This window comes from Anabrus simplex, chromosome 2, assembly GCF_040414725.1.
Source record: "Anabrus simplex isolate iqAnaSimp1 chromosome 2, ASM4041472v1, whole genome shotgun sequence".
In the NCBI taxonomy this organism is placed as follows: domain Eukaryota; kingdom Metazoa; phylum Arthropoda; class Insecta; order Orthoptera; family Tettigoniidae; genus Anabrus; species Anabrus simplex.
The window spans coordinates 929,460,766-929,482,503 of NC_090266.1; the positions used below are offsets into that span (position 1 = coordinate 929,460,766).

The 21,738-nt window shown below is 39.2% G+C and overlaps 1 protein-coding gene across 2 annotated transcripts in view; it reads right to left on the bottom strand.

Moving 5' to 3' along the window:
• Positions 1–21,738, bottom strand: part of Not3 (CCR4-associated factor Not3) — a 398,149-nt gene that overhangs the window by 96,648 nt on the left and 279,763 nt on the right. For both annotated transcript variants that reach the window (XM_067141698.2, XM_067141697.2), the window contains exon 9: positions 12,571–13,049. In XM_067141698.2, the coding sequence (XP_066997799.1) occupies positions 12,571–13,049 (479 nt within the window). The remainder of the gene's footprint in view (positions 1–12,570; positions 13,050–21,738) is intronic.

The following is a 21,738-nucleotide window of genomic DNA, read 5'->3' on the forward strand; positions in this document are numbered from 1 at the left end:
CGCTTTGAATTCGGTGGTTCATGAATCTCATAAATTCACTCCAGCTGCATTGATGTTTAAGTTTGTACCCAACATACCGCTCTTTAACCTTTGGTCTCTTAGTGATATTCTACCTGAGACAATAGATCCCGATAATATTAGAGATCTATGGAAGAAGGCTAAGGCCAATCTTAAAGTTTCCCGTGAAAAGGTTAGGGAAAGGTAAGATCGTGGATGGAAGCCCACCAATCTTAAAGTAGGAGATCAAGTCATGATTAAGAACTTTGTTCTCGTGGGCAAGCTTGCCCCCAGATTTCATGGGCTGTGCATCATTTTAGATTTCCTTACTCCTGTTACATTATTAGTGAGCAATCCAGCCACCGAGAGGATCTTTAGGGTACACCTGTCTCAGGTGAAACCTGTGTAATGTCATTTTTAATTTGCCATCTACGTTTTGCAACAGTGTGAAGGTTATATTTGGTTTGAGAGGCATTCTGCCCCAATTTATTTTAATTGTTATAGAAATAAGTCTTTGATGTATGATCCTCCCCTCTGGTTATTCTGCTGTCCTTTTCCTTCCAGCCATTACCAAGCTCCCGTCTCCTGCTAAACCATACCAGTGGCTATAATTTTCCACGCCGCTGACCCATCAGCCTCACCAAAAAGACTGTACCCGAAAATAAAAGTGACCAATGAAATCTGACTGTTTCAGTGCCCCGCAGCCGTTCGTCACAGTACAGCCGCCGAAGTGGGGAAGGGCCCACTCCACCCCCGTGATGTCTTCCTGTGTGCGGCGTGCCGGAGTCCATCTCCCGGCAAAGGCTAATGTGCGGCGCACCAACCGCCAGCTTAGCTGGGGACTGTAAATAAACTTCACATCTGTGGCGTCCTTCACCACGACTACCCCTCTCATAGTGTGGGAAAGAAGTATCTCAGGGTACTTGAGGGGTCCGGAGGACCTCGACTGGACATCGGCAGCGGCGGCTGGTCTTGCCGTCAAAATTTTCATCATGTGGTTGCATTCTACGGCAACAAAGACACTCTCAAGCCGGAGTTCAACTAACTCCTAACTATCTACTTCAAAACAAAGGAGACTTTAAACATTTTTTGGTGCTTTAAATGTTCTTCAAAATTCTTCTACAAAACTTTGGAAATTCTTAATATCTCCTCCATATTCTCCCACAATCTATTTGCAAGGAAGCAGAAATTTCCTTCTATTGATGATTAAATTTTGTTAAAAAAAACTTCTTCTGTGTCACCCCATGGAAGGACATTTGGGGGGGAGGTCTGTACCAGCTGGTACATCTCTACCCCGCACATTTGAATTTTCCGCCTTAAAGTACTCCTCTACAGGAGAAACTCTGAACTTTAAAAACTGGATCAACTCATTAGTTTCTCAGAAGACGTCACTACAATAAATTTTGTGATTACGAAGTTGTCAATACTGTGTGGAGTTCAACTTGTTTTGTTTTCCATTGATCAAGAAGTGTGGACATTCCCTTATAGATGTCTCTACTAAAACTATGATCATGCACCCTGGTGAAGATATCTTGTACTCGTAAGTTTTCCTATAACTAAATTTCTTTCTTTCATTTGTGGGTTGGCAATATTAATCTTTTCTTTCCGCCAGTTTTGAAGTTAGCCAATCAATTATTTCTGTAATTAATTTTTGACCAATCGTGTCTTTTCTTCTTCAATTTTGATGTGTAACTTTTAGCCAGCCAATAAAAGCCAGTGGGTGTGGCTGTTTTATTCATGAAAGGTCTTGAATTTTCCTCGAGGGTATAAAAACTGCTGATTTTCTTGTCTCTCGGCCACATCATCAACAGTTAACTTAGTGTCTGGACGTGTAGCAGGAGGCGGGAAGCGCCTCTTTCTTCAGGCAGCAGTCTTCAGTGAGGTAATGGCCGCTTAACATCTTTATTTCTTGCTAGCTCAGCAGTTTAACACGCGGAGAAGGTCCGAAACCTTTACCATGTAACCTATCTCTTAAACATGTAGAATTCTGTAAAAACCTCATATATCTATAACTCTAAATCGGGGATAGAGAGTGCCTTACCCTCTCGAGCTCCCTTTCATTTTGGATTTGAGGTGACTACGTTTTCGTAACCGTTTTTCTACTCTTCCTTAATGTGTTAAATTTATTCTGTATACAAGTCACCTCCATAGTTTGGGAATAGTTCCCGTTTCATCGGCCTAGTGCCTCATAGGTTTTAAGAAGTTTCATGTAGGAGTGCAAATTCTCGCCTCCATTCATTTTGCATTTTGGGCCATTAACTTAACCTGTTATTTTTCTACTAAGGCCCAGTAGGTTGGGTACAAGATGCCCCTGTTTCTTTGTAAGTGTGCCTTGAGGGCAGTTAATGGTAAAGTCTGTTGTGGCCTTTGATAGGCTCAGGACATTGAGAGCGGGTCAGCTCTTTTATTTGTGGTAAAAGTGCCTCAGAGAGGCTTGATATTCAAGGGTTCGAGCAAGTGCTCCATGTTATTAGGGGGTTTCTGCTCGTTGGTAAATATGTGATTGTGAGCTGAGAGCTCAGAAATTGTAAAATTTGGGTTTGAGGCCCAGATTGTTAAATTGTCTCTAAATCTTGGCTTTCCTGGTCTTGTACCTGATTAGATTTGTTATTTGTTGAAATTGTATGTGAAAATTGTTAAGTTTTGATGTTTTCGAAAATATAACCTTTAATGCAATTTTAATTCATATCTCAACTTTGTGGATAAACCCATTCCAGCCCACACCTTCTTTCACCTCTGCATTCCACGGGTAACCCCGTAACAAATACATCCACAATTATACATTGCAAAGGTAATCTGAACTCCTTTATTTGTCATGAAACAAGCTACTAATACATTACATTTTACTTTTCATGGAATTTCTGGAACTCAGTAACATAATAAAATGAAATAAAATAAAATAAAAAGAATTCTGGAGATGAATAATCATGGCAAGATGAAGAACTTATGTTCCTGTGTTTCACCTTTACATAAATCCTATTTATTTACCCATACTGAGGCAAAAAATATGCACAATCTATGTCTGAAGCACTTCAGAATAATTTGTGATAACATAAATAACTTAGAATTACTAAGATCCATCTTTCTGGTGCAGAAAATCACTTCACTTCCCAAAAATGCATGCTCCTGGCAGCCATTACACTACACACATGCGAACAAACACGTCCACCAACTTAGAAACTGCAAATATGCCAGAGCAGGATTTTATTCTAGATTTCTGATGTCCACACCAGACAGCAGCACAAATGAAATGTGGGAATCAGGTTACCCAATGGCCCTGTAGCAGAAAAAAGTTAGTGGGAATTATATCACCCACTGGCCAGGAAAGGGTTAGACCATCTCACTGCTATCGATGATGCCATACGGGAAATGTTAAGAGACGCTGAATACAGGGCCCATATCAGGAAATGTAAAGAAAATGAAGACTTCGCGAAGAAAGTGATTCTAAAAGAACCACAGGCCATCGAAAAAGAAAAATCTACACCGCCAACACCCGTTACACACACAGTAAAACTCCCTGCAGTAAAATTAGAAAAATTCACAGGTGACACTGAAAACTGGACATACTGTTGGGAACAATTTGAGTCATCTATCGATAACAATAGATCTCTCGCTAACATCGATAAGCACATTTTCCTTCGTGGATATCTGGAAGGGGAGCCCAAGAACCTGGTTGATGGAATACTACTGACAACTGATGTATATGAAGAAACAAAACAGAATTTCTCGCTAGGGAAACACAGACCTCATCATTCTAGCCCATCTGGATTATCTCGAAGCCTTGCAACCAATTTCAGACGACACTCCTGCTCTTAATACCCTCTATGTGGAATGCAATTGACATATTAAACCTTAAGAGCCTTAGGTGAGAACGTAGATCACTACGGACAGATGTTAGGCCCAAAAATTCTACGAGCTTTCCCTGAAGATATTGTCTGCCGTTGGATAATATATTCCAGAATAGAGGAAATTCACAAAGTTCCTAAATTAAGAGGTAGAGGGCGCTATGATCACAGAAAAGATCAGGCGAGATTTCAGTTCACCGGATACCTTCATTACCACGGCTGCAACACTACACGTAAACACAAAATCGAAATGCCTGGAAACGAAAACAAAGCGACTACCTTCTGAATTCTGTGTGTTCTGTGAGACACAAGGACACTGGGCCCAACACTGCACAAAGACCTCCAACATAGCTCAGCGGACTGAAAAGCTCAAGCAACCAACCGATGCTTCTTGTGCCTCAATAGAGGTCACAGTATGAAAGTATGCCCCTAGAAGAGAAAGACGCCATGCACAAAATGCAAAAAATCTCATCACGTTTCGATATGCAATGCAGAGCAGATAAGAATTTCATACTGTTCCGTATTGAAGAGAGTTCAATATTCAGTTAAAAGAATATTCCACCTTTCAATACTATTAAGATAAGAAATGTAAGTTTACATTCCTATTTAATTAAAATTGGTACCGGTTTCGACCAGTATTCATGGTCATCATCAGCCAATTACAAATAAGTGTAAAACAATGCATAGAAAATAAATTGCAAAGTTTAAATAATTATGTTTGGTTTCTGCTAGTGAAGCACTAAAATCTTTAAGGAGCACCGTGTGTTGAAATATAGCCAAAAAACACAAATAAGATGCACAGATAAAAATGAAGTTTAGATGATGCTGTCAGATGCAGTTTATGGAGCACTATAACACATAAGGGAGCACTGTGCGTTGAGATTTCAAAGTTATGCAGAAGTCTAAAGTCAAATACGTATTTTTGGTTGTAGTTTATGAGGCACTGTATAATTTTAGAAATTAGCACTGTGTATTGATAGATCCAAAAATTATGTAAAAGTCGTAGATCAAATGTGTACTTGAAGTACGGAGCAAGTTCTTGAAGAGTAGATCGGCACTGTGCTTCCAAAAGTTACGTAAGTTAGATTAATGAAGTTATTGAAATCACAAGTTATTATTCTAGTAACTGTACTTTTACTACTGTACTATGTAAGTACAGTGGAACCTTGGATTGTGAGCATAATTCGTTCCGGCAACATGCTTGTAATCCAAAGCGCTCGTATATCAAAGCAAGTTTTCCCACAAGAAACAATTGAAACACGGATGATTCGTCCACAACACAAAAATATTTATTCGCATACCATTTCTAAAACAATATATAACCTAAAACAAATTAAAGTGCACTTTTCCTTATAATAGAATCATTGTTGGTGTGAGGGAGACGAGAGATGACATGAGAAGAGTTACTGTGTAGCACGAATTTCACTAACGGAATCACTGCTATCTGTTGGCTCAATGGAATTGTTTTCTTTTCGTGCAAGTTTAACGAGGAACCTGTACAATGACTGTTGATTTTGCCTCTTTTTGAGGATTTCACAAAAATGTGACATTGCATTGTCACTGAACTGATTCATCGCTCACACTGCTACAGCCTTATTCAGGTGGTGTTTTTCTACAAAATTTTGCACCGTTTCCCACATTTTGAACTTCTCCCGAATCTCAGTTGAAGCGAGAGATTCCATTGACTTTTCCTCCTCTTCCCCGGACGAGATCTCCATAACCTTCTGATGTTCGCGATGCAGATCCGTCAGTTTGTTGGTGGTCAGTTCCTGGCTATGTTCTTCCACCAACTCTTGAATGTCCACGTCATTCACCTCCAATCCCATAGTCTTCCAAAAGGACACAATTTCATCGACAATCGGCGGCTCATTGTCACCAACAATCCCCTCAAAGTCACGTCCAATAACACAGTCAGGCCACAGCTTTCTCTTGGTGACTCCATCCCAATCTTTATCGATGAACTTCAGGCAGTTCACGTTGGGGAAATGATTTCTCCCAAACTCTCGGAGGGTAAGGTTTGTTCCTTCGGTCACTTCGAAGCATCGCTGAAATAGTGATTTGATGTATAGCTTCTTGAAGTTCGAAATGACTTGCTGATCCATAGGCTGGAGTAGTGTTAAAGAACTTGAATTCTTCCAGTAAGTCATCCTCAAGGCCTGAAGGATGAGCAGAAGCATTGTCCATAACCAGCAAGACTTTGAGCAGCAGATTATTTTCTGAAAGGTATTTCTTCCATTCAACAAACGAACAGGGGAGGCGAAAACGTAGGCACACGTGACGCTCGTATTGTGGAACCTCACTCGCTTATCAAGTTACGATTTATTTAAAATGTTTGCTCGTCTTGCAAAACACTCGTAGACCAAGTTACTCACAATCCGAGGTTTCACTGTATTACTCTTCAATAAAATTACTTGAAGTTACAATGCCAAGCTAAACAATTGTTCTTATTATCTGGACTTTTGGAGTGCAAATATCCAGGGTAGATTATAAAGAATGATAATATTTGTTCCATTGTTTTAATAATTTTTCCAGTATATGGTTCAAAATTCCAGTATATTTCCAGGATTTCCAGTACCTATATTAAATACCAGTATAATTCCAGTACGTCCAGTATTTCCAGTATAAGCAGACACACTGTTAATGCTGGGTACTAGGTACATGTACTCCTGAACAGTTTCAAGTACTTTTTGTCAATAGTGACATACATGTAGTTAGGGAGACTACTTGGAGTTCATGCAGCACCGATTCCAGTTCCCCAGGACTGTTGTTGACAAGGAAGAGATCACAGCGAAACAAAGGTGGTTCAGATAGATACTATCAATGTTAGTACCTTTTTGATCCCATGACAGACTCTTTAATGCATTTTCTAATACCAGGGTGAATAGCTTCTACTGATGGGATTTTTTCAGTCACTCCGTCTTCTTCGAGTTTAGCATGAAGAGTGAAATGTTCATAAATGTACCTGATGAGATTAAGAGTCCTGGAGTCAATACGTGCATTATCAGTTGTTTCAAACACTGCACAAATCTCTATTGAATCATATGCTATCTGATAATTTATGAATGCCAGGTGAAGAGGGATGTTGTACTCTGTACATTTCTCGATTACTCTATTGAATAATGTCAGTTGCAATGTAGCCCTTTCTGAAGCCTGCTTATTTGGCAGGCTGATGGAAGTAGAACTTCTGGGTGAGACAGTTTGTCAAAATTTTGGTCAACAGCTTATGAAGTATTGAAAATAGACTTATAGGTCTTCAGTTTTCTATATTTGTGCCATCACACTTTCTGTATAGCACACGTACTTCTGCATTCTGCTATGATTTGGAAATTCTGCGCTCTTCAAGACATCTGTTCAGAAGTATCAGCAGAGCTTCTTCAAGAGCTTCTCCACCAGATTTCAGTATCTTGCTTGTTATGAGGTCTCATCCTAGTGACTTGCAGTTCTTCAGTTGTTTTAAAACTCATCTTGATTCTGGCCCATTGATCACTAACCGTTTCCCTGAGCTCACATTCTGGATTGTTAATCGTAGTTCTTTTTGATCATTTAGAGATGATACACACTGGCTGCAGAGTACTCTGTAGAAATCTTCAACAACATTTGTTTTTCCATGAATACCTGCCCTTGGGTATTCTTCATTTTATGGATCACCTGTTTTTTTTAACTGACCAGTTGGAATGGAGGACATGCATATTTATGTTGTTCCTAACAACATTATTGATCATTTCAGTGTTGTACCATCTCTTGCCTTTTATGATAGCTTTCTTCACTTTCTTGTTCAGTTCTTCATATCTTTATCAGTCTCTGCTCATCCTTCTCTAATCTTCCGTTAGTTGCTCAGTATTCCAAGTGATTTTGGTTTTCTTCCGACTATAGAGAGAGCATACGTTCTTTGTGGTATTTGGGATACTGTTTTCAATTGACAGACAATCCAGTTCAAGATAATACAGTTCTTCCACTGGACGTAATATCCCCCTTGATCTGTTAGGTGAACAATTTTTTCTTTTCTCCAAGTTCAGATATTGTAGGATGTATTTTTTTCTTGTCCATCAGACATTTCTTATTTGTCGTGTGTCCATTTGTAGTCTAGTCCTCACTAGCCTATGGTCACTGCCCATGTCAAAATGATATAATACTGTCATACATGTACATACGTATCTGTTTGTGGTCAACACGTAAAATACCGTATTTCATTCCTGATTTTATTGTCTATGCTCCTCCAAGTCCTCTAGGCCGCTTTCGGCAGAAGGTAATCAAGCAGTATAAATGTTCTTTGTTGAGGAAATTAATCAATGCTTGATCCCCCTGGTTCCGTTTACCCACACCAAAAGTGCCAATATATTCGGGATCTGCAATGGCTTTTAATCCAACTTCTGTGTTAACTTGTCCACTATGGCTGTAAAGTTAGTTTTATCTGCAATTTTTGCTGTTGCCAGGTGCTCACAGAATTGCATAATTACTTCATTAGAAGAGGCTGATGTTGGTGCATACCTTTGCATTATTAGGATGTTACATTTGCTATTGAGCTTCAGCATTAAGTTTACTCTGATTTCTTTTTTTCAATTTGCTTTATGTCGCGCTGCCACAGACAGATCTTATGACGATGTGGGACAGGAAAGGGCTAAGAGTGCAAAGGAAGCGACCATGGCCTTAAGGTACAGCCTTAGCATTTGCCTGGTGTGAAGATGGGAAACCATGGAAAACCATTTTCAGAAATGCCAACAGTGGGTTTTGAACCCACTGTTTCCCGAATGCAAATGGAGTAGCTAAGTGATCCAAAATGCATGGCCACTTGCTCAGGTTACTGTGATATTACAGTTTGTTTTTACGTCGCACCAACACAGATTGGTCTTGTGGCGACGATGGGATAGGAAAGTATATGCAATAAATAGGAAAGGCCTAGGAGTGTGAACGAAGCAGCCATGGCCTTATTTAAGGTACAGCCCCAGCATTTGCCTTGCGTGTAAATGGGAAACCAAGGAAAACCATCTTCAGGGCTGCCGACAGTGGGGTTCGAACCCACTATTTGCCGGATACAAGCTCACAGCTGCGCGCCCCTAACTGCACGGCCAACTCACCCGGTGCTCAGAAGATGCCTTGCTATTTTTGACAACTAAAACAAAAAATAAAAAAAAGAAGACTGCGGAAAAATGCAAGGAAAATTAAATATGATGAAATTGTGCAAAGTGGAGTGTGCCGGGTGGTTTACTCTCTTTTATTTGCTAACATACCACCGACACTGAACGTGATTTTGAGTTGGGTAAATGGAGAAGATTCCTTCCCACGATTTTCCAAAACTACGTTGTATTGCTTCTTACAAGATATAGGCTTCCGTTATTTAAGACGGGGTAACAAAGCAGCTTTCACTGAAACCGATGAAATTTTTGACTGGAGGCACAGATATCTCCGGGAGATAAAACGTTTGAGGGCACAACATAAAGCTATAATTTACACAGATGAATCGTGCGTAAAGATTGGGCAGACAGTGAAAAAAGAATGGAGGGATACGACAGTGAAAAGTGCACAGCAGGCCACCACTGAAGGGGCGAGTTCGGGACTTAGGCCACCGAAAAGCCGAGGACCGCGATTCGCCTTAGTCCATGCGGGTAATGAACATGGTTTTGTTTCAAATGCTGAACTAACACTTTTATGCCATAAAAACACAGCGGACGCCCACGAGGAAATGACTGGTGAAATTTATTAGAAGTGGTTTTCGGAACAACTGTTGCTGAACACTCCCGAAGGTGCCGTGATCGTGCTGGATAATGCCGCTTATCATTCCTGTAAGTTGGAACCTTTGCCGGTGGCTTCTTGGTGAAACAATGACATTGTACAGTGGTTACGTAAAAAAGAAATATCTTTTGAGGACGGGATGCTCAAGCGAGAATTGTCGCACATCGCTTCTCAGCATAGGACCCTGTATGATAAGCAGAGAATAGATGAAATGGAAAAAGCTGCAGGTCGGCAGATTCTACGTCTCCTGCCTTATCACTACGAGTTAAACCCTATTGACATGGTGTGGTCCCAAGTGAAAAACTACATCCGGTATCATATCATTCAAGAAAAATGTTATGGAAAATTTAATAACCGCTGCATATAAGAACATTACGGTGGACAATTGGGCAAATTACGTGAACGAAGTAAAGAAAAATGAAAGAGATTTGTGGAAAGCAGACGAATTACAGGACGATGTTGACGATGAACAGTTTTTAATAAGACTTTCTTCATCGTCCGGATCATCCTCTCAGGTTCATCTCCCGAACCCGGTTCATCCAAGGCGGGAACATCAGGCCTTGCAGAAATTATAGAAGGTGTATGTCCAATGTCTGAGAGCAACGGCAATGATTCAAGTATGTTGTATTTATTTTACCATCCTACAAATACATACCTGCCAACTTTTAGAAATCAAAAATAGGAAGATTTTTTAAATTCTTGGATTTCATTATGTATACTGCGCTATGGTCTCAATGAAAAGACGACAGCATATAAAGCATCCATATCTACAGTTACAAGGTGAACTGACCATTACATTTAAAATCTTAAACTAAGAAAACATAAAAATGGTTACAAGAAAATGTAACAAACACGGAACAAAATGCATAATAGTTTCCTTTATTAGACTAACATGAACGGAAATTCAGTTTTATAGGTATCTCTGAACAGTTGGAGATAACATTTGTTAAGTTTTGTGGCCATAATGTGAAGAGAAAATAACAGAAACTGTCACCAACACAGCTTTCTGAAACACATTCAACTAATTAAAGTCATGAACTAAGAATGAACAAAAAAGCACTGTAATACGCGAAACTTCCACATACAAAACAGATCAACATGTCTCATACATTATTAATATACGACTTCGACACGGGAAAAATTCACAGAACCGCAAGAAAAAACATGTGGCCTACAATTGCGACGGAAGATACACTCGCCAAATAAAGCATCAAATAAATACGCTTGAAAATGACGTTGCGCAGATTACACAAGCACACAGTAATATATTCTTGGGGAAGAGTACTGACCATACTGGAGGTTATATTGTTCAAAAATAGGAAGAAGTAAAAATAAATCGGAAAATTGGAAGACGAGTTGAAAAGCGGAAAGTTTCCGGGTAAATCAGAAGGGTTGGCAGGTATGCAAATATCAATTTATGAATGAACTTAAAACAAAATTACAAACGAAAAAAGTGAAACTGTGACGCCCTGTTTGACTCATACTCGAGCGTGATCTTCACAAGTCGACTACGTAACAGTGTGCTCCATCTACGCTGTACTGCAATTTAAGGTTAGAACACTCTATAGGTGAGTTTATTTCCTACAGTATATTTTCTTGCTGTAATGTAGCAAATTTCTAAAAAAAAATTTCCAATTCTCTTTTTACTTTCAGTCTGAGTTCGTCGTGTTGTTTTAGCGGCATTTTTTTTGATCGCAGCTTCAGGCTCAGTAACTAAATTAGTAGCTATATTTATTTTGTTCATGTTTGGCCAGTTGTGTTTTGGGCCTTTCGATAGAATAGCGGTTTCTTCCTCATTTAAAGTTACTTCAGACAGGTTAACCACAGGGAGGTGGAATTTCTCAATTACATTTTTTGACGAACTAGTCTCTTTAAACAGATTTTTCTGTGGCTTTGCTTTGGCTCCTCCTCTTCCCCCCTCCCTTCCCCTCAGTCTCCGCTACTCGGCCTCTATTATTACACTCTTCTGTAGCCCAGCTCCACTCCATTCAACAACTGCACCAAGAAGCTGCTCAAGGTGAGTACATCTCTTTTCACTTGACATTATTTTCGTCTATGTAAATTTTATCATGCCTAATTTGGCTTTCAATCTTTTCATCAGATCTCCACGATTCCATATTGAACTGGGAATCATAACATTGGTTAATATTAAGATCTTCACACTATCACACTGTTTGTTTCGGAACCACCAGAGTTAAGCCTGTTGAATACCACAGATTAAGAGAACAAGATTTATTCTACCCATGGGTAACGCATGTTTTGCAGTTTCTTTTTAACAAGACTAAAGATACCCCTTATGATCTATACGCCTCAGGTTGAACTATTTTCTTCACTGACTTAACAGCTGAGTTACCTTCTCACATTTTACAGAATTTTACTTTATGGTCTTGATACTTTATACTCTCATCATCTTGTACCACAATTTTAACTTGTAGGTGCTGTCATGTGTTTTATATTGTTGTTTGATTAGTTGTGAATTGCTCAATTGATTCATTGGCTGATGATGACGCGCAATGAGCCTCAAAACTAGTACCAATCTTGTATAAACGACATGTGATCTAACTCACATCAATAAATTGTTATTGTATTGAAAAGGTGGATCCTTAACATTTTCAATTTACTGCAATCCCAGTTCAATACAGAACATAATGAAGTTTCTAACTTTTAATGGTTATGTGATATTTAAAACAGAATATTTTGAACTTTTTTATCAATTATTTTCAGTGTCTTGCATTTTCTCTCCATTGCTTCACTGGCCATCCTGTACATGTGTTTTCCTTAAACATATAATTTATTTTATGATCCCATTTTGTATATTATCTTATTACTACATTGAAGAACATTGTACGAAATACATCACAGTTACTCAAAAATCACTAGTTTCAAAAACTAGTTAAGAAACAACACAGGTGACTAGCACTGTAAGCTAATAGAAGCACTGAAATACTCTACAATTATACAAAACTTCAAGTAAAGTATTAATTTAAAATACTCCTACCTTTGAAGCAATTGGCCCATTGAGAGTTGGCACATGAGTCAGCTGATGTGATGATGCAGACTGCATCTGTGCTGGTGAAGGAGAGGATACTGCAGCCACAGGTGATGGTGCACTGCTTACTGATGACAGAGGGGATGATGAATTATTTCGCTGTAAATGGTGATCGATAGAATTTGCAAGATTTTCTCGCTGCTTGCTGGCATGTTGTTGAATTGCTGCCGTTAGAGGGTTAGTTGAAACAGTTTGTGCTCCAGACTGATGATGCAAGGAATTTGTTGACTGACTACCAATGGAAACTTGTGAATTTGCAGAACCTGAATGCACTGCATGGTGGTGGTGATGGTGGGTATTTTGCTGTTGATGGTTATGCGAGATCAAGTTTGGAATAGGCGGAGAGGTTGCAATCTGTAGCAAAGATGGTATCTGACCAATACCTGATGGTGTACTGGAAGATCGTCGTCCATTTTCCGCAATATGTGCTAAAAATAAAGAACAGATATGTAATAAATAACAGACGACAAATTAAAGCAAAATGTATCAATACCATCAATACTTGAATTCAAAATATTTCAATGAATGTTAACAATAAGATACCAGTCAACAGAATCTATGCAGCGAGAACTTTTCACATTATGCAACAATAAAGCGTTAATTGATTTTTAAGTTTAAAAAATTCTGCAGAGTTCAAGGATTTCCTGGAGATGTATATATCTTGTTAGAGGTTTAATGTCACACTAACACATTGGAGGTTTTCGGCAATGCTAGGACTGGGAAGGTAGTGGTGGCCTTATTTATGGTACAGCCTTGGCAGGATGTATTTAATTCCAGAGAAGAAATCACCTCTGTTCTCTAATTATCTGGCATTTAAAACTTCAAAGGAACTGAAGGGATAAGAAGTATTCCTACTCAAACTTATGATGGATTAAAAAAAAAAAAAATTAATATAAGGGGTATGGTACTTCTAATGAACTATGCAAGAATGTAATTCAAAGCAAAACAAAACTCTATGGGTTTGTTTTCTCCTTCTTACCTTACCTTTGTCCATGTCTACTACCATCGGTAAAGTAAAAACCTCTTCTATTTTTCTGTCTCTCCTATTTCTGTATTTAACTGGCTTTCTCCATATCCTGTACTCAGAACTCTGAGACTAAAGATCGCTTGTGAACAGCCCCATCATTTTGAAATAGGTACTTGGAACCAGTGGCGATTCGTGCATAAATGGCTTTAGGGTGCCCACCCATTGCCATTCCAAAACATCTAACATAATTTCTGTCTAACTGATTAAATACAGAGATGGACAAACGTAGCAAAATCAAACTTATCATGGTGTGCTATTCAGCTATACAATCTGGACATTATTATTGCTAATTTGGTTGAAACATTTAGCCTTCTTATTTTCAAGATCCTCCCCTGCGAACTATGTGACCTTACTACAAGTAACAACTCTCCTTATTGTTCCGTATTGAAGGTGACGTTAGGCATAGACATCAAGGATAATTTAATAAAAAACCACCTAATTCAATACTTTACACGTTTAATGTGGTTATTATCTACATGATTTTATGTAGACTTATTTGGTCAGGTACATGTTTCACCCATTATTTTGGGCATCTTCAGCCTGTAAACAACCTTTAGGTCAAGGTTTGGGACCTTTTTAACCAATATAAACATATCAATATATACACTATATACAATATATACAAACATTAACGAACTCTTAAGATGGGTAACATAAGTTAATACAGTTAAGTTTTTGGGTCCTAATCTATCTAATATGAAAAATGTCCAAAACTAAAATGGATCTTCTTTTCGGTAAAGAGGATTACATATCGGGGTTTATGAGACCCCTATATCATATTAAGTTCTTGACGTACCGTGTCTGGTGACAGGATGTGTCGTTAACTATAAGTGGAGATTTGAACTGATTGTTGCTTGTAGGTTGGTCAAGATTGAAAATATAAATTTAAATTAAATGTGTTTTAACTTGGCAGTTCTATTCTGGTTAACTTAAAATGTTCAAAAATAAAAATAAAATGGATCTTTTTTTTTAAAATCGTAAGTCTTGAGAAAGGCTGATATTAAAACTGGGGCTTATTTGACCCACGATTTTCATGTTCTTGACGTAACTAATATTTAAATGTGGTATCATGCACAAGTGGAGATTTAAAAGGCCGATTGTTGTAGGTAGACTGGTCAAGTACGTTGTGAATGAAACTGTTAGCGTCTTGACTTTGGGTCTCATGTAACGTCAAGGAATTGACAAGAGTACAATATTAAGCTGTTTCATAGTTTTAGGCTGCTGCTTAATTGAGAAGAAACATCCTAGACACTTGATACAGTCTTGTGTGAAAATTGTTCCCGTTGATGTGTTGCTTGGTCTTTGGGAGGGATCTTAAGGATATTTGTTCAATTAATACTAGATGGACCTGTCTGTTCCGGCAGCGCCTGTCTTATCACCATTTCTAAGACAGGCGCTGCCGGAACAGACAGGTCCATCTAGTATTAATTGAACAAATATCCTTAAGATCCCTCCCAAAGACCAAGCAACACATCAACGGGAACAATTTTCACACAAGACTGTATCAAGTGTCTAGGATGTTTCTTCTCAATTAAGCAGCAGCCTAAAACTATGAAACAGCTTAATATTGTACTCTTGTCAATTCCTTGACGTTACATGAGACCCAAAGTCAAGACGCTAACAGTTTCATTCACAACGTATTTGACCAGTCTACCTACAACAACCAGCTTTTTAAATCTCCACTTGTGCATGATAACACATTTAAATATTAGTTACGTCAAGGACATGAAAATCGTGGGTCAAATAAGCCCCAGTTTTAATATCACCCTTTCTCAAGACTTATGATTTAAAAAAAAAAAAGATCCATTTTTTTAATTTTTGAACATTTTAAGTTAACCAGAATAGAACTGCCAAGTTAAAACACATTTAATTTAAATTTATATTTTCAATCTTGACCAACCTACAAGCAACAATCAGTTCAAATCTCCACTTATTGTTGACGACACATCCTGTCACCAGACACGGTACGTCAAGAACTTAATATGATATAGGGGTCACATAAACCCCGATATGTAATCCTCTTTACCGAAAAGAAGATCCATTTTAGTTTTGGACATTTTTCATATTAGATAGATTAGGACCAAAAAACTTAACTGTATTAACTTATGTTACCCATCTTAAGAGTTTGTTAATGTTTGTATATATTGTATATAGTGTATATATTGTATATAGTGTATATATTGATATGTTTATATTGGTTAAAAAGGTCCCAAACCTTGACATAAAGGTTGTTTACAGGCTGAAGATGCCCAAAATAATGGGTGAAACATGTACCTGACCAAATAAGTCTACATAAAATCATGTAGATAATAACCACATTAAACGTGGAAAGTATTGAATTAGGTGTTTTTTTAATTAAATTATCCTTGATATCTATGCCTATGTGATCTTGCCGCGGTGGGGAGGCTTGCGTGTCCCAATGAAGCGGATGGGTATCTGTTGAGAGACTAGATTAACGAATGGTTCATCGAAATGAGGGATAGCAGACTTTCGGACGTTGCAAGGGCAGCAGTCTAGATGATTGACTGATGGCCTTGAAATAATACTCAACATGGCTTAGCTGTGTTGATACTGCTACACGGCTGAAAACAATGGGAAACTACAGCCGTAACTAACTTCCGAGGACATGCAGCTCTCTCTGTATGAATGATGTACTGATGATGGCTTCCTCCCGGGTAAAATATTCCGGAGGTAAACTAGTCCCCCATTCTGATCTCCGGGTGGGGACTACATCATCAGGAAGATGGATACTAACATTCTGCGAGTCGGAGCATGGAATGTTAAAATTCTGGATCGTTGTGGTAGGTTACAAAATCTGAAAAGGGAGATGGATAGACTAAAGTTAGATGTAGTTGGTATAAGTGAAGTAAATTGGCAGGAAGAACAGGATTTTTGGTCAGGCGACTACCGAGTTATCAACACAAAATCAAACAGGGGAAATGCAGGAGTTGGTTTAATAATTAATAAGAAAATAGGGCAGCAGGTAAGCTACTACGACCAGCATAGTGAAAGAATTATTGTCATCAAGATAGACACCAAACCAATGCCCATCACAATAGTCCAGGTCTATATACCTACTAGTTCAGCGGATGATGAGGAAATCGAAAGAATATATGAAGACATACAAGATTTAATACAATATGTAAAAGGTGATGAGAATCTAATTGTGATGGGAGACTGGAATGCATTGGTAGACCAAGGAAGACAAGGTACTACTGTAGGAGAATTTGGATTGGGACAAAGGAACGAAAGAGGAAGTCGGCTGGTCAAATTCTGCACTGATCATAATTTAGCCCTTGCCAATACTTGGTTCAAACACCACAAACAATGGCTGTATACATGGGCGAGACCTGGAGACAATGGAAGGTATCAAATAGACTTCATTATGATTAGGCAGAGATTCAGAAACCAGGTGTCGGATTGCAAAACTTCCTCAGGAGAAGACATGGACTCTGACCACAACTTGTTGGTCATGAAATGCCATCTGAAGTTGAAGAAATTGAAGAAAGGAAGGAATGCAAGGAGATGGCACTAGACAAGTTCAAAGAAAAGAGTGTGAGGGATTAATTCAAGGAACATGTTGCACAAGGGCTAAATGAAAAGGCTGAAGGAAACACAAGAGGAAGAGTGGATAGTAATGAAAAATGAAGTCAGTAGGGTTGCTGAAGAAATGTTAAGAAAGAAGAAAAAATCAGCTAAGAATCAGTGGATAACTCAGGAGATACTAGACATGATTGATGAACGACGAAAATACAAGAATGCTGGAAATGAAGAGGGCAGAAAAGAATACAGGCGATTAAAGAATCAAGTGGACAGAAAGTGCAAGGTAGCTAAGGAAGAATGTCTGAAGGAGAAGTGCAGGGATGTCGAAGGTTGTATGGTCCTAGGAAAGGTGGATGCTGCGTACAGGAAAATCAAGGAAACTTTTGGAGAAAGGAAATCTAGGTGTATGAATATTAAGAGCTCAGATGGAAAGCCACTTCTAGGGAAAGAAGACAAAGCAGAAGGATGGCAGGAACATATCCAACAGTTGTATCAAGGTCAAGATGTAGATGATTTGATTCTGGAACGAGAAGAGTGCGTTGATGCTGATGAAATGGGAGACCGAATTTTGAGGTCAGAGTTTGACAGAGCTGCGAGAGACATAAATAGGAACAAGGCACCTGGAATTGATGACATTCCCTCTGAATTACTGCCTGCCTTGTCCGACTCGTTGGCTGAACGGTCAGCGGACTGACCTTCAGTTCAAAGGGCCCCGGGTTCGATTCCCGGCCGGGTCAGGGATTTTAACCTTAATTGGTTAATTCCAATGGCACGGGGGCTGGGTGTATGTGTTGTCTTCATCATCATTTCATCCTCATCACTACGCGCAGGTCGCCTACGGGAGTCAAATAGAAAGACCTGCACCTGGCGAGCCGAACCCGTCCTGGGATATCCCAGCACTAAAAGCCATACGACATTTCATTTCACTGCCTGCCTTAGGAGAAACCAGCATGGCAAGGTTATTCCATTTAGTGTGTAAGATGTATGAGACAGGAGAAGTGCTATCAGATTTTCGGCAGAATGTTGTTATACCTGTTCCCAAGAAAGCCAGTGCTGACAAGTGTGAAAAGTACTGCACCATTAGTTTAGTATCTCATGCCTACATAATTTTAACATGTATTATTTACAGAAGAAAGGAAAGACAAGTTGAAGCTGAGTTGGGAGAAAATCAATTTGGCTTCAGAAGAAATGTAGGAACACGGGAAGCAATCCTGCCTTTACGTCTGATCTTAGAGGATCGAATTAAGGACAAGCCCACGTACATGGCGTTTGTAGATCTAGAAAAGGCATTCAAAAACGTTGATTGGACCAAGCTATTTAAGATTCTGAAGGTGATTGGGATCATATATCGAGAACGAAGAATTATCTACAATCTGTATAAAAATCAGTTTGCAGTGATAAGAATCAAGAGCTTTGAAAAAGAAGCAATAATCCAGAAAGGTGTGAGGCAAGGCTGCAGTTTGTCCCCCTCCTTTTCAATGTTTACACAGAACAGGCAGTAAAGGAAATCAAAGAGGAATTTGGAAAGGGAATCACAATGCAAGGAGAGGATATCAAAACCTTGAGATTTGCCAATGATATTGTTATTTTATCTGAGACTGCAGAAGATCTTGAGAAGCTACTGAATGGTATGGACAAAGTCTTGGGTAAGGAGTACAAGATAAAAATAAATAAGTCCAAAACAAAAGTAATGGAGTGCACTCGAACGAAGCCAGGTGATACAGGAAATATTAGATTAGGAAATGAAGTCTTTAAGGAAGTAGATGAATATTGTTACTTGGGTAGTAGAATAACTAACGATGGCAGAAGTAAGGAGGAAATAATATTCAGACTACCACAAGCAAGGAAGAACGTTCTTAAGAAAAGAAATTTACTCACTTCAAACATCGATATATGAATTAGAATTATGTTTCTGAAGACTTTCATTTGGAGCGTAGCATTGTATGGAAGTGAAATATGGACGATAACTAGGTCAGAAAGAAAGAGATAGAAGCTTTTGAAATGTGGTGTTACAGAAGAACGCTGAAGATGAGATGGATAGATCAAAACACAAATGAAGAGATACTGAATCGAATAGGTGAGAGGAGATCGATTTGGTTAAATCTGACAACAAGAAGAGATAGAATGATAGGACACATCTTAAGACACCAGGACTTGTTCAGGTGGTTCTTGAAGGAAGTGTAGGCGGTAAGAATGGTATGGGTTGACAAAGGTATGAATATGACAAGCAGATTAGAGCAGATGTAGGATGCAATACTTACGTAGAAATGAAAAGGCTAGCACAGGATAGGGTAGCATGGAAAGCTGCATCAAACCAGTCTATGGACTGATGACTCAAGAAACAACAACATTTTCAAGATAAGGTAAAATTTTCAGACCATGGCTGCTGTACAGCAAGTACGATGTTTTCTCATTAGGCTTGAGGTGCTCAGCTGAGGCAGGGGAGCCCGAAGTCTAGTTCCTAGAGATGGGTTTTAAGAGGGGTGCGGGAGGAGCATGAACAGCGATATAGACATGCCAAGGGAAGGAAGAGGGCAGGGAGGCAGTAGAGCGTTGGCCTTCTGACTCCAAATTGGCAGGTTCAAGCCTGGCTCAGTACAGTGACTTTTGAAGGAGCTCAAATACACCATCCTCGTGTCGGTAGATTAACTGGAATATAACACCTTCAGTAATGGCAGTAATTTAAGTTTTGAACGTAGGCTAGAACTGAAGAAGTTATGCCTCCTTGATTAAATTTAAAACCATTTCACACAAAAGGAAGGGTTATAACAACAAAAATGCGTACACTAGGAAATTCATTCTGTCACTTCCTACGTGCTCCATTTAGAGACAGATGCTGGTCATCCCTGATTTCAATAAGCATGTCGTAAACCACTTCATGGAGCAGAAGAGAAGAATGGATTTTGACTATGCGCAAGGCAGCTAAGGTAACAGGTTACCTATCTATTATTGGTTTTTTTATATTCATGTATATCATCATCCCATCATCACCAAAGTACAAACTGCGCACTTATACTAACAGTGTTCAATTGACTGACATTTCATAACCTACAAAGATTCCTTTCTGGATGCAGCTGTTGAGTTTCTTTGTTGGCAGTGTTTGCTCTGCTGTTCATACTTTGATGTTTTCCCTGCATGTGTCATGATTTGTTTAGTCTATATTTGTTGAATATCTATCTAAGGGTAAGGGTGTATTCTGCCCGAAGGCAGGTCCGAACCGCCGTAGATGTATGCCTGAGCTGGAGTTGACAACCAGTAGGGTGGCCAGTTCCTTTCCACTCCTCCATTCCCTTACCCTCCACCTACAGTGCGTGACGACCCGTCCAAATCTTGACCACGCCCAATGTTGCTTAACTTCGGAGATCTGACGGGATCTGGTGTTTCAACACGGCTACGGTCGTTGGCAATATCTATCTGAAAAGTATATGAATGTCTTGAACTCGGTGGTTTTGTGGGCAAAAAGAATAGTTTTCTTTGTTGATATTTTGAGGGTATGTAGGGCTTCTTGCGAACTGCCACCATTTAGAACAATGATAAAATGTAAAGAAAATCCGTACAGTCCATCAAAATGCCATGAAAGTTTTCATATGTCTCATTTTTTGAACTATTAAACTACACAACATATAACTGTTTACAAAATGGGTTGAAACTTGATCAAGACAAATGTAAAATAGTGTAACATTAAAATCTAAAAATCATCATCGTGGCGCTGACATCCTATAGGATTTTTCAAGTGCAGGAACAAGAGGTAGCCACTAGGCGCTAGGTAAACCAAATGAAGTGATGAGGTCTAGGGTTTGATTAGCCATGTGAGGTCGCACATTGTCACGAAGCAAAAGAATCCCCCTTGTGAGCATGCCACGCCGTTTGTTTTGGATTGTACGATGGAGTTTACGTAAGGACTCGCAGTAAGTCATGGCATCAATTGTGTCACCCTGGTCCAAAAAATCCACAAGTAACACACACTGACTATCCCAAAACACACTACACATGAGTTTGCAAGTTGAAATTGTTTGCTTGCACTTCACTTTCTTGGGCAATATTGAGTGACTCCATTACATGGACTGCAGTTTTTATTCCAGCGTAACATAAGCCACCGATGTTTTGTCACCGGTGACAATTCAGCTTAGGAACACACCACCTTCATTAATGTACTGCTCAAGGAAAGTCAGGGCACTGCCTACGCGCTTGGTTTTGTGCACCTCTGTCAGCACCTCGGTATCCAGCGTGAGCACAACTCCCAATAACCTAAGTGTTGTAGACATTAGTATGGCCTTCTTTAAATGCTGTAACCCATTTTTTCCCCATTCCTTCAATCATAGTGTGTTCTCCTTACACTTCACTAATCTGCCAATGAATTTCACAGCTTTCATGACTAGAATTTAGAAAATGCATCACAGTGCGTACTTCACAGGCATTTTGAATACGCACGAACGTAAATATGGGCGAATGATACTGTAACGGTGTTTGTGGTTAGACTACAGACGTAGATACTGAGCGCGCATGCTCTGAATGACAACCGAAGCACTGCAGTGGTCATATTTAAA